Consider the following 26857-nt stretch of genomic DNA (forward strand, 5'->3'; position numbering starts at 1 on the left):
GCCATTTAATTTTTTTAAATAATAATTCTTCTGCAATCCTCAAAGACTGAAATCGTGGAAGTATAGAGCAAAGAGCACGTTCTTTGAAGTCAAAAGACCCACATTCAGACCCAAGCTCTCCCACTTACCATTGGACATGAGTGGAAGACTATTTAATCTCTCTAAGCCTGGCTTCTTACCTATAAAACAGGGATAACGATGCCTATAGGCCTCACAGTTTGTTGTGAGATTCAATGAGATTTCGTGCTTGCCGTTTGGTATATGTTCAATAAGTTCTAAATGACGTACATACTCAGTATGCTAAACTGGAAGTGCATAGTCTATACTTACTTTCTCTACTTTTTTGTATCTTTTTTGCTCTTTAACTCATTAAAGTTAGGCTTTCTCCTCTGTCATTCTGCTGGAACCGCTTCATTAGAGGCACCAGTGACTTCTAGTTGCAAAATCTAGTGAACACCCTTGGTGCCTGTCTTGTGTCTCTCTGTGGACTCGATGCTATTCCTCACCTCCTTCTAAGGCCCAACTCCCTTTGCTTTCATGACACTGCACTCATCTGGTCCTTGTATTTCTCTGACCATCCTCTCTCACTCTCCTTAGTAAGAGACAGTTCCATACATGCTGGTGTTCCCTGAGGCTCTCTTCTGGGCCCACTGATCTTCCTCCGGGGTGGCCCAGTGCTTCTCCCTGGGGTGAGTTCTATTTTCAAGGCAGCAGCAATTACCTGTTTGCTCATTTTGGCATAATGAGCAATGTGTGAGTTTTAAAATCAGATACACTCAAGTTGCAATTCAACCTTGCCGCTTACCTGCCCTGACCTTGGGTAAGTTATTTAACATCCCTGTACTACAGTTGTTTTCTCCTTAAAAAGAACATATTTAATACTACGCACTTCTTTGTGTCTTAGTCAAGTGTTTTCTCCTCCCAGGTGGCACATCAAATTCAACATGTCTAAAATAGAATGCAACATATTTCCCTCTGTAGTCTCATATCCTCTTGTTCAGCATGTGGCCCAGCCATTCTTGGTCACTCCCGCTCGATATGTGGGAATCACCTTTGACTGTTCTCCCTTACCCACATTTGGGTCCATCACCAGGTCTTACCAGAAAACCTCCTAAATATTTCTTGCCTTGGCCACTGACTCTCCATCTCTACTGTCAGTGCCCTTGATCATCATCTCTTGCCTAAGCTACTGTACTAGTACTTTAACCCTGTACTACCCAGTAGGGTAACCACAAGCCACATGTAACTATTTAATATTTAAATTAAGTTAAAAATTCAGTTCTCAGTTTAACTTGTAACATTTCAAATGCTTCACAGCCCCATGTGGCTAGTGTCTACTGAATTGGGTAGCACATCCATAGACCATTTTTGTTACTGCAGAAAGCTTTTTAGAACAGTGCTGTTCTAGACTGCAGGTTGGCAAACTAAGGCTCGAGGGCCGAACCCATTGCTGTTCTTTAGCAAATGAAGTTTTATTGGGGCACAGCTCTGTTCACTTGTTTACATGACTGCTGACACACTGCAACAGCAAAGTTGATTGTGACAGAGACCATACAGCTTCCAAAACCTCTTACTTTATGTCTACTCTCTCTTTGTGGAGGAAGTTTTGCTGATCCCTGCTCTAGATCGTCTACCTGTCTCCGGTCCTGTTCCCCGTTTGTCTCTCTTCTCTATCAGTATCTTCCATGATGATCCCCCTAAAACCCAAAAACGAACATGCAGCTTCCCTGGTTGAATCCCCTCAGTGGCTCCTGCTGCATTACAGGATAAGATGTGGGCTCTTCAATGTGATACAAAATTTTCCAAGAATAGCTGTCTTCTCTCTTTCCACCACATTTTTCCCTCCAAAATCTCCTCTCATTCCAACTTGTCCATATGCTGAAAAGGTCTCCTGGCTCATCCTTCAAGACTCAGCCTGAGGATTATTTCCATCACTGAATCCCATCTCTTTTGGGTTGAGCTGGGTGTCCCTCACCTGTGCTTCCGCAATAGTGACATACATTTACCCCATTAGGATTAGTGTATTTTATGATAATGTTCTCTCTCTCTCTGTCTCTCTCTCTCTCTCTCTCTCTCTCTCTCTGTTTCTTCTGGTTCATCTCTGTGTTCATTAGATCAAGGGTGCAATTTTGTTCAACTTTGCATGGTCCAGCACTCCAACATTGTCTGGCACATAGTAGCCATTTAATTGCTTTTTGAAAAAATGACCCCTGGGAAGTGATCAGTTAAACTTTAGCATCTCTTGAATGTGATTCAGATTATGAGACTTTGAAGCAGGAGAAAATTAACTGACGCTTAAAGGAATTTCAATTTGTTTTTGTTTGAAACTCTCTGAGAACTCATAAAATTAGAGATAGCTTAATTCTACACCTTTATCTAAAATCTTTGAGTCTTTAGTAAATTAAGAAAGGGAGAAGTGTGTTTGGAATGTGAACAAGAAATGGTCTCACGGAAGAGCAAGCAGATAGTAACAAAATCAAGCGCAGCCACTTAAGCTCTCTTAGAGTTTTCTGTTGGTTAATTGTTTTCTTTAGAGTTTGTGGTATTTTTATGTTTTCTCTATTTTGGAGCTTTGTATAATTTAAGAAGACACATGGGATGCATGTGGTGGCTTCTAGAGGCAAGAGGACTAAAATAAAGCTTAGACACCTGGGCTTCAGTTAAATTTCTGCTGCTGAGTTATACCCGTGCATCAGGTTTCTTTTTATAAAAACTAATTCAGTGGCGGTAACTTCTTTCTTCCCTAAATGCAATGAACTGTCATGAGGACATATTTATGCATTGCATTGATATTAAAATCCAATATCTTATAAGAACTTTGTACATATGCTCCTTGATATGTGAATTCAGTACTTACTAAATACCTCCTCAGTACCCAAATGTCCCAGTCCCTGCCTTCCAGACACCACTGGTGTCTAGTGGTGTGTCTGTGTTTGAGAAAATAAGACTTAAAAATAGAAAATAATGAGCTAGTAAAACAAGACATTATGTGAAAAAAAAAAGTGCTGGTATTAATGGTATAAAACAGCTGTTCTCAAACTTGTAGATCTCATAAATTATTGAGGACTTGAATGAACTTTTATTTCCTGTGGGCTTATATCTATTGATATTTGCCAGATTGGAACTTCAGACTGCGACATTAAAAATATTTATTAATTCATTTAATAGTAACAATAATATTTTATGTCAACATAATGTGTTTTTTGTATGAAAAATAACTGCATTGCCAAAATGAAAACAATCCTAGAGGGAACAGTGTCCCGGGTGTACATTTTTGCAGATCTTTCTGGTGTCTGGCATGATGGTATTTAGCTGGATTCTCAGGGCTGGCTCTTGTTTTCAGTCTGTTGTGAAATGTTGTTTTGGTAGAAGCACATGAAAAAAACAAAAAACAAAAAACGCTGGCCTCTCAGAGTTAATAATGTAGTAGGAAAAGGTAGAAACACTTTAGTAGCCTTTTCACATAATTGTGGATATTCTTCTTGAACATTACACCAAAATATACCAAGAGGTAGTTTCTTAAAGGTTAGTTAAATGTAGAATCTGAAACCATATCAACAAACTTTCTATACATAGTTACATTCAAGTCCATTGGTCTTTCTTGCGCTTTGAATCTTTTGCACATGCCTAATTATGTAACATCATGCCTTGGTCATTTGGCCGTTTGGGTCGCTGAGTTATGTAGGTCTTCCAAATGTTGGTACGTTTATTAGTAATATTAAAAAAAGTCACATTAGTATCACCACTGATCTCGTTTAAAAAGTCTAAGTATTGGGAGGCTACCAAATTCATAGTGGCAGATAAAAATTTTCCAAAATTCTGATTTTCATTTGAAAGTTCAAATTCTGTTATTGGCAACAAATACAAGCTTCTTCTCTCGATGTGACAAACTCACTTTTCATTTTTGAGAAAACGCCTGCCAAATACCCGAGTTGAAATAACCATAGTTTTTCAGGGTTTTTTTTTTTCAAGTACAAATGATGGTCCATGGAAAAAGCATGTAGTTTAGCTCACAATTCAAATCATCATCCAAGGGTATTTCCTCCAGACAACTATTATACTTCGTAGCAGACGTGTGTTGTATATACTTCCCATTTTATCACACAGAATATTAAAACGATATACTCAAAGGCCATGATGCAATGAAATTATTATTCTTCATTAGGGGCATTTATCTTAAGTGAAACTGGCTTTACCCCCCACCCCTTTTTTTTTAACTTTGTCCTTTTTTTTCTTTTTTTTTTTTTACTCCCTTGTTTTGTTTTAAACTGCAAGAGTCTGGCAGGAGAGAATACAATGTCTACTAGTACCATTTTGTGCCAATGCCATGATTTGCACTAAGATCCCAGGTTTATCTACCAGTGCTTTGCACCGTCGTTATAGAAATCAACCCAAGGAGCAAGGTGGATAATATTTTAATATTATTATGAAAATAGTTTTCCCCTGTACCCCCTCCAAAAAGTCTCAGAGGTCCAGGGACCACATTTTAAGATCTATCATTGATTGATATTTGCCATGCAAGTCTTCACCTGAGAAGGTGGGAGCTATCCTTAAAATGTTTTGGGATGATTTTAGAAGTGGGTGGGGAGGGGAGGCCCTCCATTCAAGCAGGAAGAAATGAACACGAGTTTTTAAAAAGTGAGATAAACATGCCATGTGAAAGAGAAACCCAGACTTGTGGGATTAAAGAGTATGCCTTAGGAAGAGGATGGATAGGCATAGAGGGTATTGAGTGTCAGAGAGAGCTGATTGAACTTGATCCAGTGGACAGTGAGAATGTAGTCTAGCAGAGGAAGACATTCTGAAAATAGCCCTGAGTTAATTGTAGTTTTTGGTATTTGTAGGATAGATTGGAAGATTGGAGGCAAAATGTAGAGTTAGGAGGTTAGCAGACAGCTCTTAGTTTTGTGAATGAATGGTGTGATTTCATTAGTCCTGAAAATAAATAGGAGTCCAAATTAGGCTGTGGGGATAGAGAAAAGACAACGAAATAGAGATTTTCAGGGAAGAAAAGGGGATTTTGGCAATGGATGAGAAATTAGAGGTAGATAAAAGGGATGAGTTTAAGATCACTTAATTATATACCTTTGAGGAATTGACCCACGAAAAGAGACAGGGTATGAGGAAGACTGGGGGCGGGGAAGGTGGTGGATTTGGCCTGGAGATGTCAGATAAGAGGACAAACAGAGCATCTGAGTGGAAATGTAGTGAGAGGTACAGAGAGGAATTTTGGGATGATCAGGTAGAGGTGACATTTGAAACCATGAGAAAAGATGGCATTTAAATGATGAGTGTCTAGAATTGAAGCATAAGATAAGGAAGACTACATATAATGAAGGAATAGTTTAGAAGGGGAAGGAGAGCCAAAATAATATTGGGGTGTGGGGCAACTTCTCTAAAATTAAGTTCCTGAACCCCTAAAATTTCAGGATTAATATTAAATACTAGTGTTTACATGCCTGAAAGAATTACATTTGCAACCAGGATATAACCAGGGTCAGCTCACTGCCCAGTCTCTGTGTAGAGTCCCAGAAACAGTACAGCATCCAAAACCTTTTTGGAGTTTTTCCAAGGGTGTTAACAAAGATCGTTTGTTACTCACAGAAACACTTCTTAAAATTCTCTTCGCTCCTCTTGAACTCACAATATCTCCGAGACCCTGCAGTTTTCCCAAGGCTCATTCAAACTTCTGATCCTTAACTCCCAACTCCAGAAACTCCCCGAACCATTGCTGTGTGGAGGGATTGATTCTATGATCCCATCCTCTTTCCTCACGTTTTTTCTTTCTCTATCTGCAAAGAACCTTCCTGCTCTTTCCAGATGTGAATTACACCAAATAATACCTTGTTTTTACATGATTTGTAGTTAGTACCACACTCTGCACAGTTAATTCCCAGGACTTAATAAAAAGATTCAATTTTCTTTAGAAGGGCAGTGGAGGAAGAAGTGCTAAATGACCAAAGACAGATTTTTCTCTGTGGGGTTGGGTGAAGATTATAAACGCCTACAATTTGCTATCTTTTCTGTACACCTGTCTTAGTAATAACTGTGGATGGTGGGTAAAAGAGTGTTTTCCCTCTGTTCTTTCTTCTCACATGCATGTCTTCCTTCTTCTTCCTGCCCGTTTCCCTTTCAGCTTCAATACATATGTTCACAAACTGTTAGCCTTTATTTGATGGAATGAAAGTGTGTTCGAATTAGGGAAGAAGTAGATGCCAACAAAATAAGTGGTCCTTGTGATGTGAGAGAGGAAGATAAGAGTATATAAATATTATTTCACCTTGTATTAATATAGGAGCTCTTCCCTTTAAAAGAGACTGACTTAAAGACCAGGCACTAGTCACATGGAAAAATTGGCAGACGATGAATATCGTTGGTGATTGCATAGTAAAGCCAAAGGACAAATTCCATAAGTCTGGATTTTTACATAATCACCCTTCCACACAATCAAAAATTTGGAAAGTACACGAAGTGCTTGGAGAACAGGAAGTAGTCTGGACCAAATATAGGACTTATGAAAAGAGAAAAGGCTAGAATCAAGGGAGACCAGTTAGGTCAATGTAGTCATCGAGGTAAGACATACTGAGGACCAAAAATTATAATGGCAGCAGCGGGAATGGAATGAATCAGGAAGGGATAAGGAAGACTTTTAGCAAATAAAATAGACAGGGCTTGGTTACAGACTGTGGAAATAGTCTAGGGTGACTGCAAGTTTCTGATTGGGATGACTAAGTCATTGGTGACACCGTTGTTGAAGATTGGGAAGATCAGTAGGTATAAACTTCCAGTTATGAAATGAGTGGGGATGTAAGGTACAGTGTGGGGAATACAATCAATAATGTATCAGCTTTGTATGATGACAAACATTAACTAGACTTACTGTGGTGATCAATTCTGGTGTATACAAATGTGGAACCACTATGTTGTATACCTGAAACTAATATACTATGTTATGTCAACTATACTTCAGTTTCATCGATCAATAAAATCTACAAACCACGCACACGCACGCACACACGCACACACACATGCACATGCATTTTTCACAGAAAGACCTGAATTTGAACAAAGAAAAAGCAGACATTGGGATGCTTGTGACACACGAACACACAAACTGTACTGAAAAGATGGCCCCTGCACTCTTTCTAGTCTTATCTAGCTGTCTGAAATATGGCCATTTAATTATACAAAACAGTTTTGTATGGCTCAGTGTTATATGAAAGCTTGCTTGTGCAAATTCCTTAATTTTTATATTAGAATGGCATCTATTCATGAAAATAAAAATGTTTCCATGTATCAAAAACAAACAAACAAACAAATGATTGGGAGGGTCAGAAGAGAAACAGGCAGTTTTTGTGGTGGTGGTAATGTAGAGGAGGGGTTGCCAGGCAGGGAGTAAGGTATTGATTCTTGGCATGTTGAGTTTTAGGCATATTTGAGAATTTGTGATTTGTAAATGCTCACCAAAAATTAGGTGAAAATGTTCAACAGTAACTTAGAAATATGCAACTACAAGTAGTCTGTGTGAGAGAACTTGAAGTCAAAGATTTGTGCTAGGGTGGTGAGCCTCTGAGAGTGGATGAAATGACCTTGGTAGCACATATAGAAGGGAATGGTGTTTGGGAGACACACATATTTAAAAAATTTTTTTGTTTAATGTGTATATTTTGAGACAGGGAGAGACAGAGCACAAGCAGGGGAGGGGCAGAGAGAGAGGGAGACAGAATCCAAAGCAGGCTCCAGGCTCTGAGCTGTCAGCACAGAGCCCAGTATGGCTCTAACTCACAAATCATAAGATCATGACCTGAGCTGAAGTCAGACGCTTAACTGACTGAGCCACCCATGCGCCCCTGGGGGCACACATATTTAAGGGACAGGCAGAAGAAGTGGAGACTGAGAAGTGTGATTATAGGGAATGAAGAGGAAATAGTATCATGGAAGTCAGGAGAGACGGAAGTGTGATGGTTGGCAGTGTCATATGCTGTAGAAAGGCCACCTGAGATGAAGGCTAAGATGAGCCCACTATCTTGGGCCTGGGGAAGCCGCTGGTGACCAGTTCCTTTGCAGGGGAATGTGATCATATTGTACTGGGCTGTGAAGTATCACAAAAATGTCTGTGAATATACTGTTGACTTCTCTTTCAAAAAGTTGATAGGGAAGACAAGCAGAGGAGAGACTTTTGGATTAGAATTGAGCATGTTGGTGAGAAAGAAGAAAGGATCGATCTAGATGGAACAGAGGAAGGGGAGAATTGATGGACTAAAGTCCCAGAAGGTGGAGTGGGGTCCTGAGAATGGCAAAGAAGTCTACATCTGAGTATAAAGGTAAAGGTGCCCGAAAAGAAGTTTCGAGACCCTGAGGTCAGAGTTTAGGGAATTCATGCTTGATGGAACCTTAATACCTCAGTAGTTAGAAGAGGCCAGTTCCTCTGCAGAGACTAAGAGGTAGAAAGGAATGAGGAAGAGAAGTGACTTGAGTGGTGACACAGAGGTTGGAAGCACTTTATGGAGAGTGTAGAGTTAAGTAAAGGGACTAAAGCAAACTTGAGAATTCAACAGAAGCCCAGCTCTCTTTAAATTATAGTTGTGCCTGCCATTTCCCTTAATATCCATATGGGTGAGGAGGGGCGCCTGGCTGGCTCAGTCAGTTAAATGTCCAACTTCGGCTCAGGTCATGATCTCACAGTTTGTGGGTCCGAGCCCTGCGTTCGGCTCTGTGCTGACAGCCCAGAGCCTGGAACCTGCTTCAGATTCTCTCTCAGCCCCTCCCCTGCTCATGCTCTGACCGTCCTTCTCTCAAAAATAAACATTTAAAAAAATATATGTGGGTGAGGAATAGTTATTTATTGAGTTCTTAATACGGCAGGGGGAGATTCTTACTGTGTGTTGTAACAGCTTCCTAGCAGAAAGGAGGTCCTGTCGTCGTCCCCAGGTTTGTAGAGCTAGACCTGAGGCATAGAGGTCAATAACAGGAAAGCCCGTGCAGGCGTTAAGTGGCAGAGGCAGGCTCTGAGCCCTGGCAGCCTGTCTGCAGAGCACAGCACCCACCTGCGGTGTACGTGACGTGCCTGGGAAAGCTGGTGTGATGAGCTTTTGGAGGTAGGCAACAAGGGTGGGATGGGTGAAGTGGCGAGAGACCTGAGGGCGCTGATAGGTCTTCTGAAGCCAACCAAGGTCAGGGAGGTAGGAACGGAAGTAATCAAAGTCTGAAGGCTGATACTGAGGGACTTGAGAGTCAGGAGGTCAAAGAATGGCTTTAGGTGGAAATGGGCAAAGTGAAATGTGGGATGCTAAGGGTTGTGATGACAGAGGTCATTTGAGTGATCCCAAGGCCACCGTATAGTCGAAGAGGTGAATGGCTGAGGGTAACGGGAAATCCTTGGAGTAGAGGAGACTGTAGGATGGAAGATCTGGATTAGAACAAAAGATTTTGACTTGACTGCTTCAGTGACGCTTTTCCCATTTGTGATATTTTATTAATTTGACCATTGCTGCCTAAATAGTTTCTCTTTTAATTGCCTTGAATAATTGAGCTTCTCTCTTGTCACCCTATGTACACTTAGAAATTGTAACATACCTCTTATCCTACCAATTACTCCTACTTGATCTTTTGATCTCTCTTAGTAAAATATTTTAAGGTTTTCTTAACTGTTAAACTTTAGCTACCGAGGTTGAGCAGTTTCTAGCTTAGTCGTAACTAATTCAGCCAAGTTAAATATTAAGATACATGGACATATTTTACTATAGTTACAACTTAATCTCTAAAATAATGAGGTAAAATTAGGCAAGATCTTTTTTTTAAGGAGAAAAAAGTAGAATAGAGAAAGTACTGCAATTTTAAAAAGAAGCTTTATTTAAGAATAATTTTAGGGGTGCCTGGGTGGCTCATTTGGTTAAGCGTCCGACTTCAGCTCAGGTCATGATCTCACGGTTCATGAGTTCGAGCTCCATGTCGGGCTCTGTGCTGACAACTCAGAGCCCTGGAGCCTGCTTCAGATTCTGTGTCTCCCCCTCTCTCTGCCCCTCCCCTGTTCGTGCTCGGTCTCTCAAAAATGAACAAACATTGAAAAAAATAATTTTAGACGTCTCCAAAAGTTGCAAGGATGTTACAGAAGGTTCCCAAAGACTCCTCTCTGTTGTGATGGTTTCTCAGACTTTGGTTGTTTTTTGAGGAGTCCTGGTCAGGTGTTTTGCAGAGTAGTTCTCAATTTGGATTTGTCTCATGTTTTCCTCATCATTAGACTCGGGTTATGGGTTTTTGGAGGAAGACCGTGTAAGTAAAGTGCCATTCTCACGACAGCGTGCCAGGCCTGAACACTATAAACATGACTTATCACTGTTGATGTTCACCTTGCTCACCTGGCTGAAGTAGAGTTTGTCACATTTCTGTTTTAAAGCTACTCTTACTACATCACCTGCCTTCTATACTGAACTCTGGAAGGGAGTCCCTGTGAATAGCAGTGGGGAGTTATGTTTCAACTCGTTGAGGTTACAATATCTACATAAATCATTTGTAATTATTCTGTACAGGATATTTATCTTTTCTCCTCCAATCATTAATTCCTTCATTTGTTTATATTACTATGGATCCATGAATATTTATTTTATACATCAGGTTTTTTTTTTTAAATACAATACCACATTATTTATTCATTGTTTACTTTGTTCAGAATGTTACAGCTTTTGCCATTGAATTCTTTCACTTGGCTTCTGTGGCCCTTTGATATAACCTTATCATTTTGCTTTTGAGCACTTTCTTACTTTCTGGTAGTAAAAAATATTCTAGATCCATATTGTATGTATGTTTGCATTCATTTTTTTGTGTGGACATAAATCAGTTGGGAAAAGTACCTAAGAGTGTGATTGCTGGGTTGTATGCTATGAATATGTTTAGCATTGTAACTGCCATATTGTTTTCCGAAGTGGCTTTACCATTTTATTCTCACCAGCAATGCTTGAGGGTTCCTGTTGTTCCATATCCTTGCCAGCAATCGGGATTTTCAGATTTTGGGATCTTAATTACGTTTATAAATATGCAGTAGTATCTCATTGTTTTAATTTACAGTTTTCTAATGACCAATGATGTTGAACATCTTATCATATTCTTATTTTCCTTTTGTGTATCTTCCCTGATGAGGTGTTTAAGGTCTTTGGCCCATGTTTTAATTGGGTTGTTGCCTTATGGTTGAGTTGTAAGTGTTCTTTTCATACATTGGGTATATTATCCTGTATGTATTTTGAAATATTCTCTTCCAGTGTATGGGTGACTTTCACAGTGACTTTCACAGAGCAAGTTTTTAACTTTAGTAAAGTCCAACTTATCAACATTTTTCCCCACGGTTTATGCTTTTGGTGTTATATCTAAAGTACTATCGCCAAACCTCAGATCATGCAGATTTTTTTCTGGGTTTTCTTCTAGAAGTTTCATAGTTTTTCATTTTACATTTATGTCTGTGGTTCATTTTGAGTTATTTTTTGTGCAAAGTGTGAGGTCTCTGTGTAGGTTCATCTTTCTGCATCTGAACATCCATTTGTTCCAGCTGTTTGTTGGAAAAATGATCCTTTCTCCATTGAATTACCTTTACACCATAGCCAAAAGTCAGCTCAGTATATTTCTGTGGGTCTATTTCCAAGCTAACACTGTTGATCTTTCACCAATGCCATGCTGTCTTGATAACTGTAGCTTTATATAGCAAGTCAGTCTTGAAAGTGGGTAGTATGAGTCTGCCAACTTTCTTCCTTTTCGGTATTGTGTTGGCTATTCTAGGCCCTTTGCCTCTCCATATAAATCTTAGGGGGATGTTCACTGAATTTTAAAAACTGGAAACTAAAATTAAAATGGTTAATCCTCAGCGATGCAGAGTAAATGTGATGCTTTTAAAAATTTTTTCCAGGTGGTTCTTTGAAGCTCTGAAGTATCCTAAGTTTTCCAAGGCTAACGTCATCAATGGAATTCTCATGACAGTGGTGTTCTTCATCGTGCGGATTGTCTCGATGCCTCCTTTTTATGGCTACATTTATTCTGTGTTAGGAACAGAAGCCTACATAAGGCTTGGATTTTTAACCCAATGCTCCTGGATCTCTACTTGTATTGTTTTGGATGTGATGAATGTCATGTGGATGATCAAAATTACAAAAGGTTGCGTCAAAGTCATCTCTCTCATCAGACAAGAGAAAGCCAAAAGTAGTCTTCAGAATGGAAAACTTGACTAAAAGTTGGCTATTGATAAGCATACTTTATTACTACCCGCATTATATCTACTGATAGGATGAATTCTCGGCATGTTCTTGTGCTTCTTATTAATTATACTTGTTATCGAGGGTTTCAGTGCTTTCTTTTTTTTTAACCTTTAGAAAAGAGAAACTAAAACTTAGCTTTTAGTCCAAAATTTCGTTTCTGATTCTCTTCTGCATTATAAGCATGGATAAAATCTTAAAGGTTCAAATAAAAAAATTATAAATATAGTGGCGAATCGTTCCAGAAATCTGTTAACCTGCATTGGTATTTTTCTCTGTGAAAAGATGACTATTCTAATTTGATGCGCTTGTTTTGTGTCACCAGGTTTTCTGAAAGAATGGAAACTGCTTTTAAATTTGTAAATAGCTCTCAACCTTTCGTTGTACTGTGCTCATTTTGTGCTATGGCTGTCAATACCTGTGGAGGGTTTAATTTCTGAATTGTTGAGCTGTTCTTTTTCTTAGGCTATTAGTAATAATGTATTTTTTTGTTTAGATATTCTATCATCTATTAATGGTGAAGTATTTTGCTTGCTTTGGGAATATTTAATTAGTTCAGTCATGGAAAATACTTCTTTCATTTTTCGATTTTTCAGACCTCACTTTATTATTTCTATTTTTAACATTTTATCAAAGTACTGCTTTTTTATTTGTAGTAAGGCTTAAGACAGATCTTTCAGAGCTCCTTGAGAGATGAATTCCTCTTTCTAAAAATGCATGTTGTAGATGACTATTTAGGCTAATAAGAGGAATCATTAAGAAAAAAGCTTTAACACTGCTGTCTCAGTTTCCCTGGCACTTTTTCCATGAAAAAAAAATATGATTTCTATTTGCAAAACCTCCCCTAAGTTCAGAACCCAACATCATCAGCACCAAAGTGTTATGCAGTATGTATATATCATGCTCCTAAGGTAGGCCTCTCCTTGATGAGACCAAAACTCTAAAAAATCAGTATTCACATTTTACTCACAGTTCACACCCATGCTTGCTTAGTCAATATTTTGAGTGCTTTGACTTTCTATCTTTCCTAAAGTACAGGGAAAAAAAAATAGTTAATTTAATCCAAGTATTCTGATCATCAATATTCTTGTCTTATGCGATAATACATGACTAGGGACTCTGGTTTTTTGTTTTTTGGGTTTTGTGTGTGTGTGTGTGTGTGTGTGTGTGTGTGTGTGTGTGTGTAAGTATATGTTTGCTTTTTCTTTGATTCTTGCAACCCAAATATAGAATTATATAGTTATCTATTATTGCCTTTATTTTTCTCAAGTACTTGACTTTAATGATTGTTCTTACGTAAGAAAAAAAGAAATTTAACCAGTGACAGATACTTGAATTTAATTGAACCCAAACCAAAAGATCGAATCCACTCAGTTTCTCAGTTGGTAGAAGAATGATTCTCTTTTCATTGTTCATGTTATGATGAATCAACTTTGATTTAATTTGACTTGATTTGATTTGATTTGATTTGATTTGATCTGGCTGTCTAATGCAGATAGAGCCTGATAAGTTTTAGACCATTTAAAGAAGGTAATTGAAATCTCAGTCAGTGAGAAAATCAAATTGATCAGCTTATACTAGGTATACTTATTTTTGAATGACTTAAAGTAATGTAAAGTATAGGTATTTGCTTTTAAAGCTACTGATATTACATTCATAATTTGTTACCAAATTTTGTGCCTTCCACATCATAGGCACTTAAATGTGTATTGGTGGTTTAGAGAGGGTAGGAAAGCACATGGTTTTATCTTGTTCTTTTCTTGCTCTTTTGCAAGAAAACTGACTTTTTAAAAGGAACACATTTATATTAGAAAACTATTTTGGAAATCAATTCCTTTAGAAAGAAGCAAAACTTGAAATAAATATTTTTGACTCTTTGGATATTTCTATAGTTTCTGAACAGATTTTAAACCCACCACAAAATGAAGTCAGTATAAAGCAATATATTGCAATGTATTGTAATATAAAACTCACTGCTCAGTGAGTTTCCATATAGTAGTTTGGGTTTTTATGCTTGCTACTTCATGCTTAAAACTTCATTTTTACTTTCATTGACAGTACTTTTCATCAGTATAGCTGCTCAGTGAGCAAGTGTGTTTAAAATAGCAATGCTTTGAACTAAAGTTTGTCATTCCCTTGGTCAGCAATTCTTATTTTATGCTGGCTGCATGACAGCTAATTCAACATCCAGATTCAATACCCAAAAGTAGAAGCTCCATGTTTCCTCTCACAACGCACATGAAATGGAAGAGACACTGCAAACTGCCATGCTACTTTAAATCAGATTTTCATAGGAACTATACTTCGCTCTTCTAGGATTGTGTCCACCTACCTAAGATACAAGGCGTTAAAGACAGAACATATCATTTATTGAACGATGAATTTTTCATTTATTAAATGACAAACTTTTGCTAGACATTTTACATATTAAATATTTTGACTACATGGATTAATTTAAATGATTCTATTAGGCGTTCTGATATTTAACAACTCTATTAAAATATTTGTAGAACATAAAAGCAAATTGGTATAAATTTTTAAGCAACTCTATTTTTATAGAAAAAGATTAGTGACAACCTGTAACTATAAAGATGTTCTTTGAACATGTAGTAGTCTAAAAAAATAAACGATTCTTACAAAATTTTAGAAATGAATGAAAATCAGCATGCAAGATCATAGATTCTGCATCTGATATTTGGGAGAATTTAAAAATTATGAGTTTGAGTTCATAGAGTTTGCATTCTTGTGTCGAAAATCTTTCTAGTGAGTATTGTTTGCATTTATTTAAAACTCAAAATGGAGTTACATATGAGTAAAAAAAAATAACTCCTGCATAAGTTGTGTCTTGATACCTTATAGTGAGTTAAGATGCAATTTTTATTCCACCTGTTTTATTCCACCTGTTTGGTTTTGTTGTTTCATGGGCTAGCACTGTGTTAAGAGAAATAATAATGTCTTCACCATTCCTAAGGGTGACTGATACACCGTGGATGCCCCAGAACTATTGTAAAGGTCTAGTTTTAAAAACTGCCTAGTATATGGGTGTTTGAATCAAATCCTTTTCTAAATTTTAATCTACTTGATTCAATCGTTTGCTAAACTATCAGTTTTTAAATTGGATACTTTTTTGGAGGTGTATCCGGTGTTTGGAGAACCGTCCCTTCACGGGCATGAAGGGCCAGCTTTATGCGTTACACCATTTGTCATCCTGCGTTAGAAACAGTCTTATGGAGATGTCTAGGGGAGAGTTGTAATATTCATGTTCTGTTTTGCTTTTGAGGGAAATAAACATGTTCCAAAAGACACTATTAAAATAAACGTTTGAACAAATTTCTGTTTCTAGGTTACTCTTAACTCCAATACATAAATATACATATGAATTGGCTTATCAGTGGTTTACTCTGTTGCTTGAAATGGAAAAGTCCATGTCATTGTTGACATCATCACTTATATTCATGGAAGACTATGCATTTATATGTTTTGAATTCCAGAAGAAGCAAACTCGTAGAATTTTATCAGAAATGTGGCACAGTGTTTCTCCGCAGTTATGAACCAGCACAGCAGTGAGACCCCTCCTGTGTCTGGAGACCGTGGGCACACGCACAAACCACCCAGCCTTACCCACAGCTGGTTGACGACAGGCACACTAAAGCTACCGAAAGTGAGTTTTGACACGAAACATACGTAGTACGTGTGAGAACAGTGGGAAGCCAGCAGGACCTGGAGTTGGAGACACCACGACTTATTTTCCCTTAAAAGTCATGATGCTCCTCCATCATGTAGAAGTTTCTCTCTGAATCCTCCCAGCCCTTCCATCTCCTCCTCTTAACACCCTGACGATTTTATCGGCACCTCCATCTCTTATGCCAACACCTTTCAATGTCAACTCTTGAGGCTTCCCCATGCCCTTAAGCTTCCCAGCCTATTGTGGCAAATTTCAAAGTATTCAAGCATGTTCTTCCGGGGCGGGGGGTGGGGGCGAAGCATTACAGTAAGTTTAAGTGGGAATCAGACAAACCATAATTGCTAAGAGGCTATCGGAAGCCATTTAGTACTTAATAACACTTGTTACAAGATGAGACAAGGCTAATGAGACTATAGTTTTATTGAGAAACATCTGTAGTCTCTTTCTTAAACTGGCTCAGCAGGAAGAGCTTTAGAATACGTTTCAGCTGGGGAGTCATTGCAGGCATGCACATTATCTAAATGCTCTTCTTTAGACCCTATGACTGGAAGAGGAGGAACTGAGGTGTCTGGCAGCGTTACTGAGTCCTGCTCTTTAGTTGACCAAATTTAGTTATGGTCGTGTATCCTTTAAAAACAAGCTGACCAGCAAGTGGATTACTCAGCATATTTTACAAGTGCAACAGCCAAGGACTTGAGCCCTGTCCCTTTCCAGCCTAGACTTCCAACTGCCTCTATATAGCCTTGGTAGTAAGTTGTACCTGTATTTGAAGATATTTTGGATAACAATGAAGAACTGAAGGCTAGCTGCTAAAGATTGGGTTGTTTGCATTGAAAATGTTTACACTGATTCCCTTGAGCAGTAGACAGTTTTGATATCAGGCCCTATATATAAGACCAAAAACAATGAGAAATATTTCTAAATCATAAAGATAGAAATACAATACCTCTGGCTAAAAACTCGTTAATTATCATCTGTATATGTTTTTCTTTATATCTTTACATAATTCTTTCTGTAATTAAGCGCGCGTTAGGTGTTTGCTGCTTCTTGGTTAATGAAGCCTGAAAATATAACTGTAAATAAAATATGCTATATTTTTTCTGTTTCTTGCTTGGTTTGCTTCTAGTGTGGTCATATCTGCTTTTTACTTAAGGAATTTTTGCACAGATAATATTCTCTTACTGACTTGTAACTAGGATGGTTATGAGGTTTTTCTGGTAATTATTAGAATTTGTAAAAATAACCTTTAGACATAGATTTCGTTTGAAAAAGTTACTCGAAAATTGCAGCAAATGTGATAGCCATAGTGATATATACAATTTTTTTTCTGGGAATATATACAACATTACTACTTAATTGTTAGAACGATTTTGGAAGTCTTTCAAAATACATTTAACACTTTGAGAACACACCTTCTAATTTATTTCCATAAGGCTGAATGAAGAACTTTGTTTTCTTTACAAAATGTGAGACTTGGTAATTTACACATCAGTGTTCTTCAGATTTATCAGCATTTAAAATAGCAATTTAGTATTCTTTACTTTCGTCTCTGGTTGTGCTTAATTTGGAGGGGATTACTTAATATCTCTAGGTAATTCCCTTAACATTTTCAAATGTTTGTATACTTTATATGTGTGCCAATTTAAGGTATATGCAACTTCTAAGCAATAACCTGCATGTTATACAAGGTTGGCATTCCTTTATCATGACAATTTTATTTGATATGAATTTTAAGAATGTGTATAAAATCAATATCCTATATATAAATCATCCCACCTCCCAAGGAAAACCTTCAGATTTTCTTGTGTTAGAACACTAATGTGGTGCGAAGCTTTGTATTTTGTGAGAGAAAATTAATAAAACCACAGTTATTTAGTGCAAAAGTTCGAGTCTGCAAAGTGTACACTTTAATAGTAATTAATGAATACATTGATGAGAAAAATTACTTTCCTCCAACCCAATCCTCTCTTCTAGCTCTTGAATCCTAAAGCTCCTATTTATTCTTCTCAATGCTTATAGGACTTGTTCACTCTGCTCCCTCCCTTCTCTCCCTGAGGTCCCCGCCTTGGAACAACCCAGAAGGCCCAGCAGACAGCATAGTCATGCTTGTTGATGGAAGGAATGGCGCTATCTAATCAATAGGCTCTTTTAGATTAGGTAAAACTTTGGCAGTTATGTTTTTAATCTCCCTCCCCATGTCCTTTAGGCCTCTCATGCGGTCTCAAGTGTTTTTTGCCAAATGTCTTGGCTGAAATTCCTCCCTTCTCAAATTGCCCCTGGCCTTAATCTTGCATCTTGGTCCGAGAATATCCAGTAGATCAGGAAGCAGAGAGCTAATTGAATAGAATACTGAAGTGGTTTGGCCTTTGGAAAGAGTATCATGAGTCATGCTTCAGAACATGCCTAAAATGTTGTGTCAAGACTGGCAAAGGAACAGCTGAATTTCAAAATTAAAATAGCAGCCACAGCTGTTAGTGGAGATAGGCCACAGGTAAAATTACAAGGACTGAAAACCCCTCGAAGCAAGTGTAAATGGGTGCTCTCTCTCTCACACCTCAGGCGGTCTCAAAGATGAGCCACCCTTTATTTCCTGTTCCTTAGTCTTTACCAAAGTGAACTTACTGCTTTCCCTCCCTGTCACGGGTCTTAGACATGCACAAAATAAGCAAGTTGGCAAATTTGCAATTTCCCCCCATTCTAGTAACTGATAATCTGTTCCTAGATGCTCCTCACAAATCAGACTCTTCGCAGCTGCTTGAGAAGCCCATGGTTGCTTATGGCACAGTGCTACTAGGCTTGGAGCCTGACTCCCACCTTGGCGAAATAGCCCCTTCCTCTGTTCATCTGCCTCCTGCTAAATTCTTCCACGTCTAGTCTTGTCTTCTTACCCAATTATACCACTCCAGAAATTACCCGGGCAGTACTTTCAAAGAGGACTTGTAGGGAGAAATGAAATGTAATATGGATGATGGGCTGCATTTCTAGGGAGTATAAAGTTCAGGGATAGATGGAAATTTGGAAAGAATGACAGAAAAAGAGAGGTAAACTTCAGGAAATAGGAAAAACAAAGTAATAAAATGCTATGCAGGTAAGCTTTGCATTTTGGGTGACACGAACTTCTCAAAAGTGACTACGGTGAAATTCATGTACACGTTACAAGAATTTTTGTCTTTTCTTCATTAAATTGCAATATGAACATTCATTGTATATGCCTTTTTTCCTTCAGAATTTTATTTAAGTCCCAATTAGGTAACATGCAGTGTAATATTGGTTTCTGGTGTAGAATTTAGTGACTCATCACTTCCATACAACACCCAGTGCTCATCACAATTGCCCTCCTTCATCCCCATCACCTGTTTCACCCATCCCCCCACCCACCTCCACTCCGGTAACCATCTGGTTTGTTTCTTAAATTCCATTTATGAGTGAAATCCTATGGTATTTGTCTTTGTGTATGCATATACATGCAGGTATGGTGTGTGTGCATGAATCTATCATCTTTCCATCTTAGCAGTGTGTCACCCACTGCTGACAGATGTCTCTTTTTTTTTAATTTTTTTTAACATTTATTTTTTTGAGAGACAGAGTATGAGCGGTAGAGGGGCAGAGAGAGAGGGAGTCACAGATTTGAAAGCAGGCTCCAGGCTCTGAGCTGTCAGCACACAGCCCAACATGGGGCTCGAACTCATGAATGCGAGATCATGACCTGAGCTGAAGTCAGATGCTTAACTCGACTGAGCCACCCGGGTGCCCCTGACGGATGTCTCCATGCAGAGGCAGGACTGAGCAGGCATCCCAGTGGAACAGTGATTCTGGTGGACTGCCTGAGCCCACAGCAGACCCTGAGTCCTGGTCTGTTGTAGTTACCAAAAAACCCAACTATGCCCAATGATTAAGCTTTGTGGAATAATTTGTGTTGTCAGGTTCATCATGAGAGGTTTTAGAAGATGAAATGTGCAGTTTCAAAAGTATACTGCGCTGTGTACAGAAAGGATGTCTGAATGGATGTGGCACAAGAGGGTAGGATTTTGTTTGAATTGTAAACTGGAAAAGAGCAATGTGCAAAGAGTGAGGTGCCCGAGAGCCCAAGGTACCGGTGAAGAAGTATCTTCATTTCTGAGAGTCTTAGTTTTGTGATCTGTAAAATCATGTTTCAAGTATCTCTGATGTTCCTTCCAACTCTCCCATCCTGTTAGTAAGAGCTTTAATTCGAAACAAAGCAATTAGAACGGAGCAAGTGTAGCTTTAAGGCTTAGTGAATGTGATTGGAACAACATCTGAGAGAGTTTCTCAGATGGGAGTACAGAGAAGTAGGCAGTAATGGAGAAATTGACTAAGCAACGGTGAAATGGTTAAGCCTGATGTGTGCCCTTGGACAAGGAAGAAAAACAAAAGGGCCAGATCTGGTAAATATTGCAAAGGAGAACCAGAATGGTTTAGAAAAACTGAACGGAACTGACGGTTAAGGCTGTGGAGCGGGGAGGTGACAGATGCCATTGGATGTGATGTCAGAACGTGGGGAGCCGAGGACTCAGCTGGAGGTTGGAGAATGACTACTGTCGGCAGCTCTTAAGGGGACACTGTGGATGAGAGGAAAGAGGGAAGTCAGGGACTGAGGCATTTTTCTATAAATGAGGAAGGGCAAGGTACAGTAGTTGGAAGAGCAGAGTGGAGCCTGGGGTGGACTTCTAACATAATGGCAATGTGAAGAATTCAATCTGGGGGAAAGAAGAAGTCTCTCAAAATGCCTCACTGTTGTAGTTTCTATTGCTTTTCTCATTTCTGAACCATGGCCTTGCCTTGACCCCTCATATCTGTGTGTTCTGTGTTCCTGACTGTCACCCATAGTCTCCCCATGGTCCTTTCAGAGCTTGGGTACAGCCTAGAGATGATACCCAGGGGCCTTATTCTCTGGGTATCATCTCTAGATCGTACTAAGGCCCCTTCTGGAGAGTCTGGCTGCAGGTCCGGTAGTTGGGGGCTGCTGCAGATGGAGAGAGCTGCAGCCTTGGGGGGGGGGTGTTAACTGCCTAGGTGCAGTGGTCTTTGGATGGTGGGGGGGGGCAAGGTTCAAAGCAGGGAGCAGAAGCCGGTATAACCTGGAGCAGGCACAGGGAGGCTGCTGTGAATGTGTTAGGTCTCCAGTTTCTGTGTATGAATTGCCAGGAAGGCGACACGGAGAAGCACTCTAAAACGTTCCCTCTTGGACTGCCATACGGTCTCCTAATTGGTCTCTCCCACTACACACTCTCTTCCTGCCCATCTGTCACACACGCTACTGACTGACTCACTTTCAAACACATCCTCAATATGTGTCACAGCCCTGCTCAGAATTTCTGAATATTCTGAGAATACTCTCCTCCCAAGTCTAAACTCCTACAAGGAAATTTAAAGTTCTCCGTGATCTTGCCACACCCTATCCATCCAGGTTCCGGCACACGGGTGCCACTACCTGCACCTGCTCGGCCAGCTGCACACACCCTTGCACACTTGCTGTGCCTGTAGCCTAGAGGGCCTTGACTCTCACAAATCTGTCACCCACGTATCCTCAAGACACATGCTAAGAGAATCCGTTCCTCTTTTCTCCACTAAAAACAAAACAAACACGTCCAGATAGAGTTAAGAGGAATACACTCATTAAATCATGTTAGTATTTATTAAGCACTGGCTAGATTGCCCAGTGAGTTCCTGGAACAACCAGGATAAATAAATTCATTCTTGACTGAGCCTGGATCTCAGAACTTTCTGTCCTGGGGAAGCTTCTACGGCCATAGCCAAGCTGTTATGTTTTCTGTCAGCCTAAAGATCAAAGACATTAGTTCACCACCCCCACTGGCTAGGGCAAGTAGTAGGAGCTCAGCCCTCCTCAGACTTCTGCACAGGCTTTCATATTTTGAGTAGCACGGTGGAAGGACTTCATCTGGGAGTCTGAAAACCTGGATTCCAGTTCCAGTTCACCACCTGCTAGTGACCAGTTTAGGCAAGTGTTTTCACCTTCTTGACATTTGGTTTTCATCTGTCAGGTGATGAGTTCGGCTGGGTGAATCGAAGGGCCCTTTTCTTTCAAATTCCAACATCCTATGATAATAGTAATTGGAATCGAGGTTGGGCAGCCTATGAGCATAATTCCCATCAGCCAGCAATTCTAGAATATTGGTTTCAGTTGGATAAGTTTTTGGAGGTGGCTTAAATTCAAGTTTGATTGTGACTGTGTGCCCTTGAGTAAGGCCCCTTGTCTATGCCTCCTTCTTCCCCACTTGCAGGAGGAGATGGTATCACTTGCAATCGATGAACCTAGCCAAAAGAGGCTGAGTATAATATTTGCTGAGTGCTTCGAGATTCTTAGGGGAAAGAGATAAAGTTTTAATGATGTACTTTCCCACTATACTTGAAGCCAAGTTGATTTTTTAAATACTCTTCCCAGTGTTAACCTTTGAAAGATGTAAACATCTTGATCATGGTATCCAAAAATGGAACCCATTTTCTTTATTTCCCACAAGAAAATATAATCAGAAAGGAAAAGAGACAACCAATGAAAATGTAAATAGTAAGTTATTTTTTCCTGTCTCACCAAAACAAAAAATCTGAATCCTCCAATTATCTTGAGAAGTCAGTCTACCACTAATAGGTCAATTACCTTGGTTGACTCAGTACTGGGTAAATCAGACTTTCCATAAGATTTCTGTGTTCTTAGTGACTCTAAGCATCATGGCCTGCTAGGGCTATTTGATGGGCTCTGTGCAGAGTGAAGTCCAGGATCAACTAGGATGGGGAAATTATTTTAACAATGTTTATCGTCTGTGACTTAGTTGGGCGGTACACTTAGTTGTTTCCTGTAACTTTATTGGTCTTCAGCTGACTGGTAATGGAATAATCTATAGTAAAGATCCACTCCAGGTTTTTACACCCTAAGACACCATGTCATGAAGAAAAGTAATGAAATAAGTAAATCTGCATTGCTCTAGGGGAAGATGCGAATGATTCCTTAGCATTCTAATGAGTAAAAATAAATACTAATTAGGATTTATGTTCTAAAGAATGGAGTGAGAAAATGAATATGTCAGTATGTTAATTTTTTTCTTTAAAAATGACTAAAATACTTTTATTTATAACTTTGGGCCATTCTTTTTAGTAAGGCATCTAAGCTGTGTATTAAAAATGTGAGGCACCCTGGGGTGCCTAGGGGGCTCAGTTGGTTAAGTGTCCGACTTTGGCTCAGGTCATAATCTCACAGTTCGTGAGTTCAAGCCCCACATTGGGCTGTCTGCTGTCAACACAGAGCCTGAGAGCCTGCTTTGGATCCTCTGTCTCCCTCTCTCTCTCTCTGCCCTTCCCCTGCTTGCTCTCTCTCTCTCAAAATCATTAAAAAAATATTAAAACTGCGAAGCCAGAAAGAAGTCTACACTCCACTGTCCATCCCTTTCGTGACTCCCCAATCATTAGCTTCAACTCTTAAATATCCTTATCCTGGATCTAACCAAATGCCTACATTTTCTATGTTTGACTCAGGCTCCAGAGACCTGCCGGAAAGCCTGTGTAATTGGAGTCATCACAAGTTCATGGTCTCAGTCATTCACTTAAAAAACACTTACACATTAGGTACCAGGTACCATGCAAGGCAGAGGGTATAAACAGTGAACAAAACTGTCGGGTCCTTCTCCACAGGGAACAGAGGTAAGGAGCAGCAAAGCATATATATGTCAAGCGACTCCATGGGCCATGTCTCCTTTCCTCTTTCAACCCAGATCTAGCACAGTGTTTCACATATAGTAGGTCACGCGATCAGAAAACATCTAGTCAGCACTTACTATGTGCCAGGCTCTATTTTAGGCTTTGGAGGACATCACTGAACAAGGTAGACAAGGAAGGCTCTGCCTGCTTAGAACTTACATTCTAGCCACTGGAGAACAGCAGTAAACAAGCCGGAAAAAAAAGAAATTACAAGGTAATTTCAGGCAATGCTAGGTGCTGTGAAAGAAATAAAAGACAGTGGGGATTGGGAGGCATTTTAGAAAGGCCATTTTGTGGAGATGACCCTTGTACTAAGACCAAGTGTTGTGATGAGCAGTCCGGGCAGAGGAAATAGCCAGTGCAAAGTCCCCGAGGTGGGGATGCTTTGGTGTGTTTCATTAAAGGAAGTCGCTGTGACTGGAGTATGGTTAGTGAGGGGGAGGAGAGAGATAAGATGTGGTCTGAGAGGTAAGCACGCACCAGATCATACTGGGCCATTAGGCCATTGTAAGGTGTTTGGCTTCTCATCATGCTTAGATGAAGCATTCCAGGTTGGAAGCAGTCCAGGGGAGAAATATTGCGGCTTACATGCAGGCTTTCGCACATTTGTTAGCACAATACCCAAGAAGACATATATTCTATGTTATGACTCTGTACGTAAACACATATGCATAAACAACAAGTTCATGAGACGGTCCCCTTACCATGAGTGATGTGCTCTGAGATTTTCTTTTCGATTTCACTGTAAAAGAAGAAATACTGGTTGTCACCCACTAAACTGATTTCATAACTCATCAATGGGTTGCAACTCGTGATTTTTGTAAAATACTAGTTCAAACTAAAGTGCTGACAGTAGAGATGGAGAGAAATGAACAGATTCGGGGTATATTTTAGAAGTAGGGTTGACAGCGGTTATTGACAGACTTGTGGGGAGGTAAGGAAAAAAGCATGATAAATGATGATTCCCTATGATTTTGGCTTGAACAAATGGGAGGATGGCTGTATATCCTGAGATGGGGAAGACCAAGGAAGGAATATGTTTGAAGGGAGGGGTAGAGGGGAAATCAAGAAATCTTTAAACACTTTGAAAAATTCTGATTACAAATGTTCATATACATATAGAATATGTGTAATATTAATTGCGCAAATCACAAACCAACAATAAAAAATCTTTTCATGTAGACTCTTAAAAATGCTTCTAAAATGTTCATTTTATTTTGATGATAGAAGTAAAGCCTGGTTACTAAAATAAAAGAGAAAGAAATGGGATCCATGGTATGGCCGCATAAAAATGACCACGATTGGTTTTTTTAATGTGGGAAAGTTTGTTTTTTAAAAATGTTTATTTATTTATTTTTGAGAGAGAGAGAGAGCACACAGAGGCATGACTACATGCTTGAGCAGAGGAGGGGGAGAGAGAGAATCCCAAGCAGGCTCCACACTGTCAAGCGCAGAGCCTGACACAGGGCTCCAGCCCACAAACCATGAGATCATGACCTGAGCCAAGATCAAGAGTCAGATGCTTCTAACCAATTGAGCCCCCCAGGCCCCCCCCCCATGATGAATGTTTTAAATGTTTCCTTAATGTAACTTTTTCTATGCATTTTTTTTGTCATCACCTAGGCTTTTATACAGGTAATTGTTTAGGATTGGAATTATGTAAGTAGTTTAGAGCTAATCAGTGGATTTGGAAACAGTGAGGTTCATGGTCATTGATGCTTAATAAGTAGCTCTATTTTGTAATAATAGGTGATTTTAATGGGAAACCCAGTTATTTAATCCACTATTTCTCAAACTTTAAATATCTACACACATGATCACATCATATTTTCTCATCACTTTCATATATGTGCCCAGATTGGGACATATATACTCCATATACTCTCCAACATCCAGGATTTAAAATTTTCTTCAAATATAAAATAATAACTAAACATGCTTGTCCAAACTACATGTGTCATTTCTGGCCTCCTTCACTCTTCATTCTGATGCATCTCTTTAAAATCTCTATACATTGAAACTTACTCCATGACCCCATTCCTTAATGACCAGGGCTTTCATCAAGCCCGATTGGTCTTTACATACAGCAAAGCTTATTTCATGGTTCTGATAACTGTTAGATACTGTGTCTATAGTAATCTCAAATCCATAAAAATACATACTCTTATATTTCATCACTTACTAGTCACTCTGTTGAAGCATTGTCTTGGGCTTTATATAAACAAATATGAGGAAGAACATGGTCCTTGCTTCAAGGAGTTTATAAGTCCAGTCTCCTCATTAGACAACTTTTTTTTAAAAATATAAAGTATATCTTTTTAAAGTTTATTTACTTATTTTTTTGAGAGGGGGTGAGGAGAGGGACAGAGAGAGAGAGAGAGAGAGAGAGAGAGAGAGAGAGAATCCTAACCAGGCTCTTGCTGTCAGCACAGAGCCCAATGTGGGGCTTGATCTCATGAACCACAAGATTATGACCTGAAACAAAATCAAGAGTCAGGCACTTAACCAACTGAGCCACCCAGGCACTCCATCAAATAACTTTTAAAAAATAAACTTTTAATTTTAGAACAGTTTTAATTTATTGAAATATTGTGAAGATAGTACAGTGCCCACGTATCCCAAACCCAGTTTCCCCTTTTATTATCATTTGTTACTATGGTACATAGTTTTACAGTCAGTTTGAATCATACCATTTATAGAATTTTGAATTCTCAACTTTTCACTTTACAGTAGATCATAAGTATTGTTTCCACTTAAAGTGAATATTAGTGCTAGCCAGGTACTCTAGATTTTCCCTGTGCCACTCACCTCATTCATCAGATGAGGAAGTGGAGGTTAAGACCAGAGTATGAAGTAAAACCACAGCTGAAGGCACCCATCCCCAGGTCCATGAGTATAACATGGCTGCTTCTCACCTACCAGTGAGAAGATGTGAGGATGTAGGGAATAGTCCTTCATGCAGTCGTTCAACCACCCAGTGCTCACTGAATGCCCCCTGTATATCAGAGTTTATTCAGTTGGTACGGAAACAGCAATACAGCTGTTCACTCCCTACTTTCCCTACTCTCCAGTAATTTATAAATGTTTTTGAGTTGAGATCACAGAATAAAAGGACATTGAGTTCCTGCTTTCCTTCGGTGAAGCGGGAAGGGCAAAATGTACTGGGTAGAGACAGCTGAACATAATTTCAGAGGGTTGTTGTGGT

The 26857-nt window shown here is 39.2% G+C and overlaps 1 protein-coding gene across 3 annotated transcripts in view; it reads left to right on the plus strand.

The window, feature by feature from the left end:
• Nucleotides 1-17024, plus strand: part of TLCD4 (TLC domain containing 4) — a 97295-nt gene extending 80271 nt beyond the window's left edge. For all 3 annotated transcript variants that reach the window (XM_042997954.1, XM_042997955.1, XM_042997956.1), the window contains one exon: nucleotides 11894-17024. In XM_042997954.1, coding sequence (XP_042853888.1) covers nucleotides 11894-12212 — 319 coding nt within the window. In that variant the 3' untranslated portion in view covers nucleotides 12213-17024. The remainder of the gene's footprint in view (nucleotides 1-11893) is intronic.
• Nucleotides 17025-26857: the final 9833 nt, after the last annotated feature.

The sequence above is a fragment of the Panthera tigris genome, chromosome C1, assembly GCF_018350195.1.
Source record: "Panthera tigris isolate Pti1 chromosome C1, P.tigris_Pti1_mat1.1, whole genome shotgun sequence".
Classification (NCBI taxonomy): domain Eukaryota; kingdom Metazoa; phylum Chordata; class Mammalia; order Carnivora; family Felidae; genus Panthera; species Panthera tigris.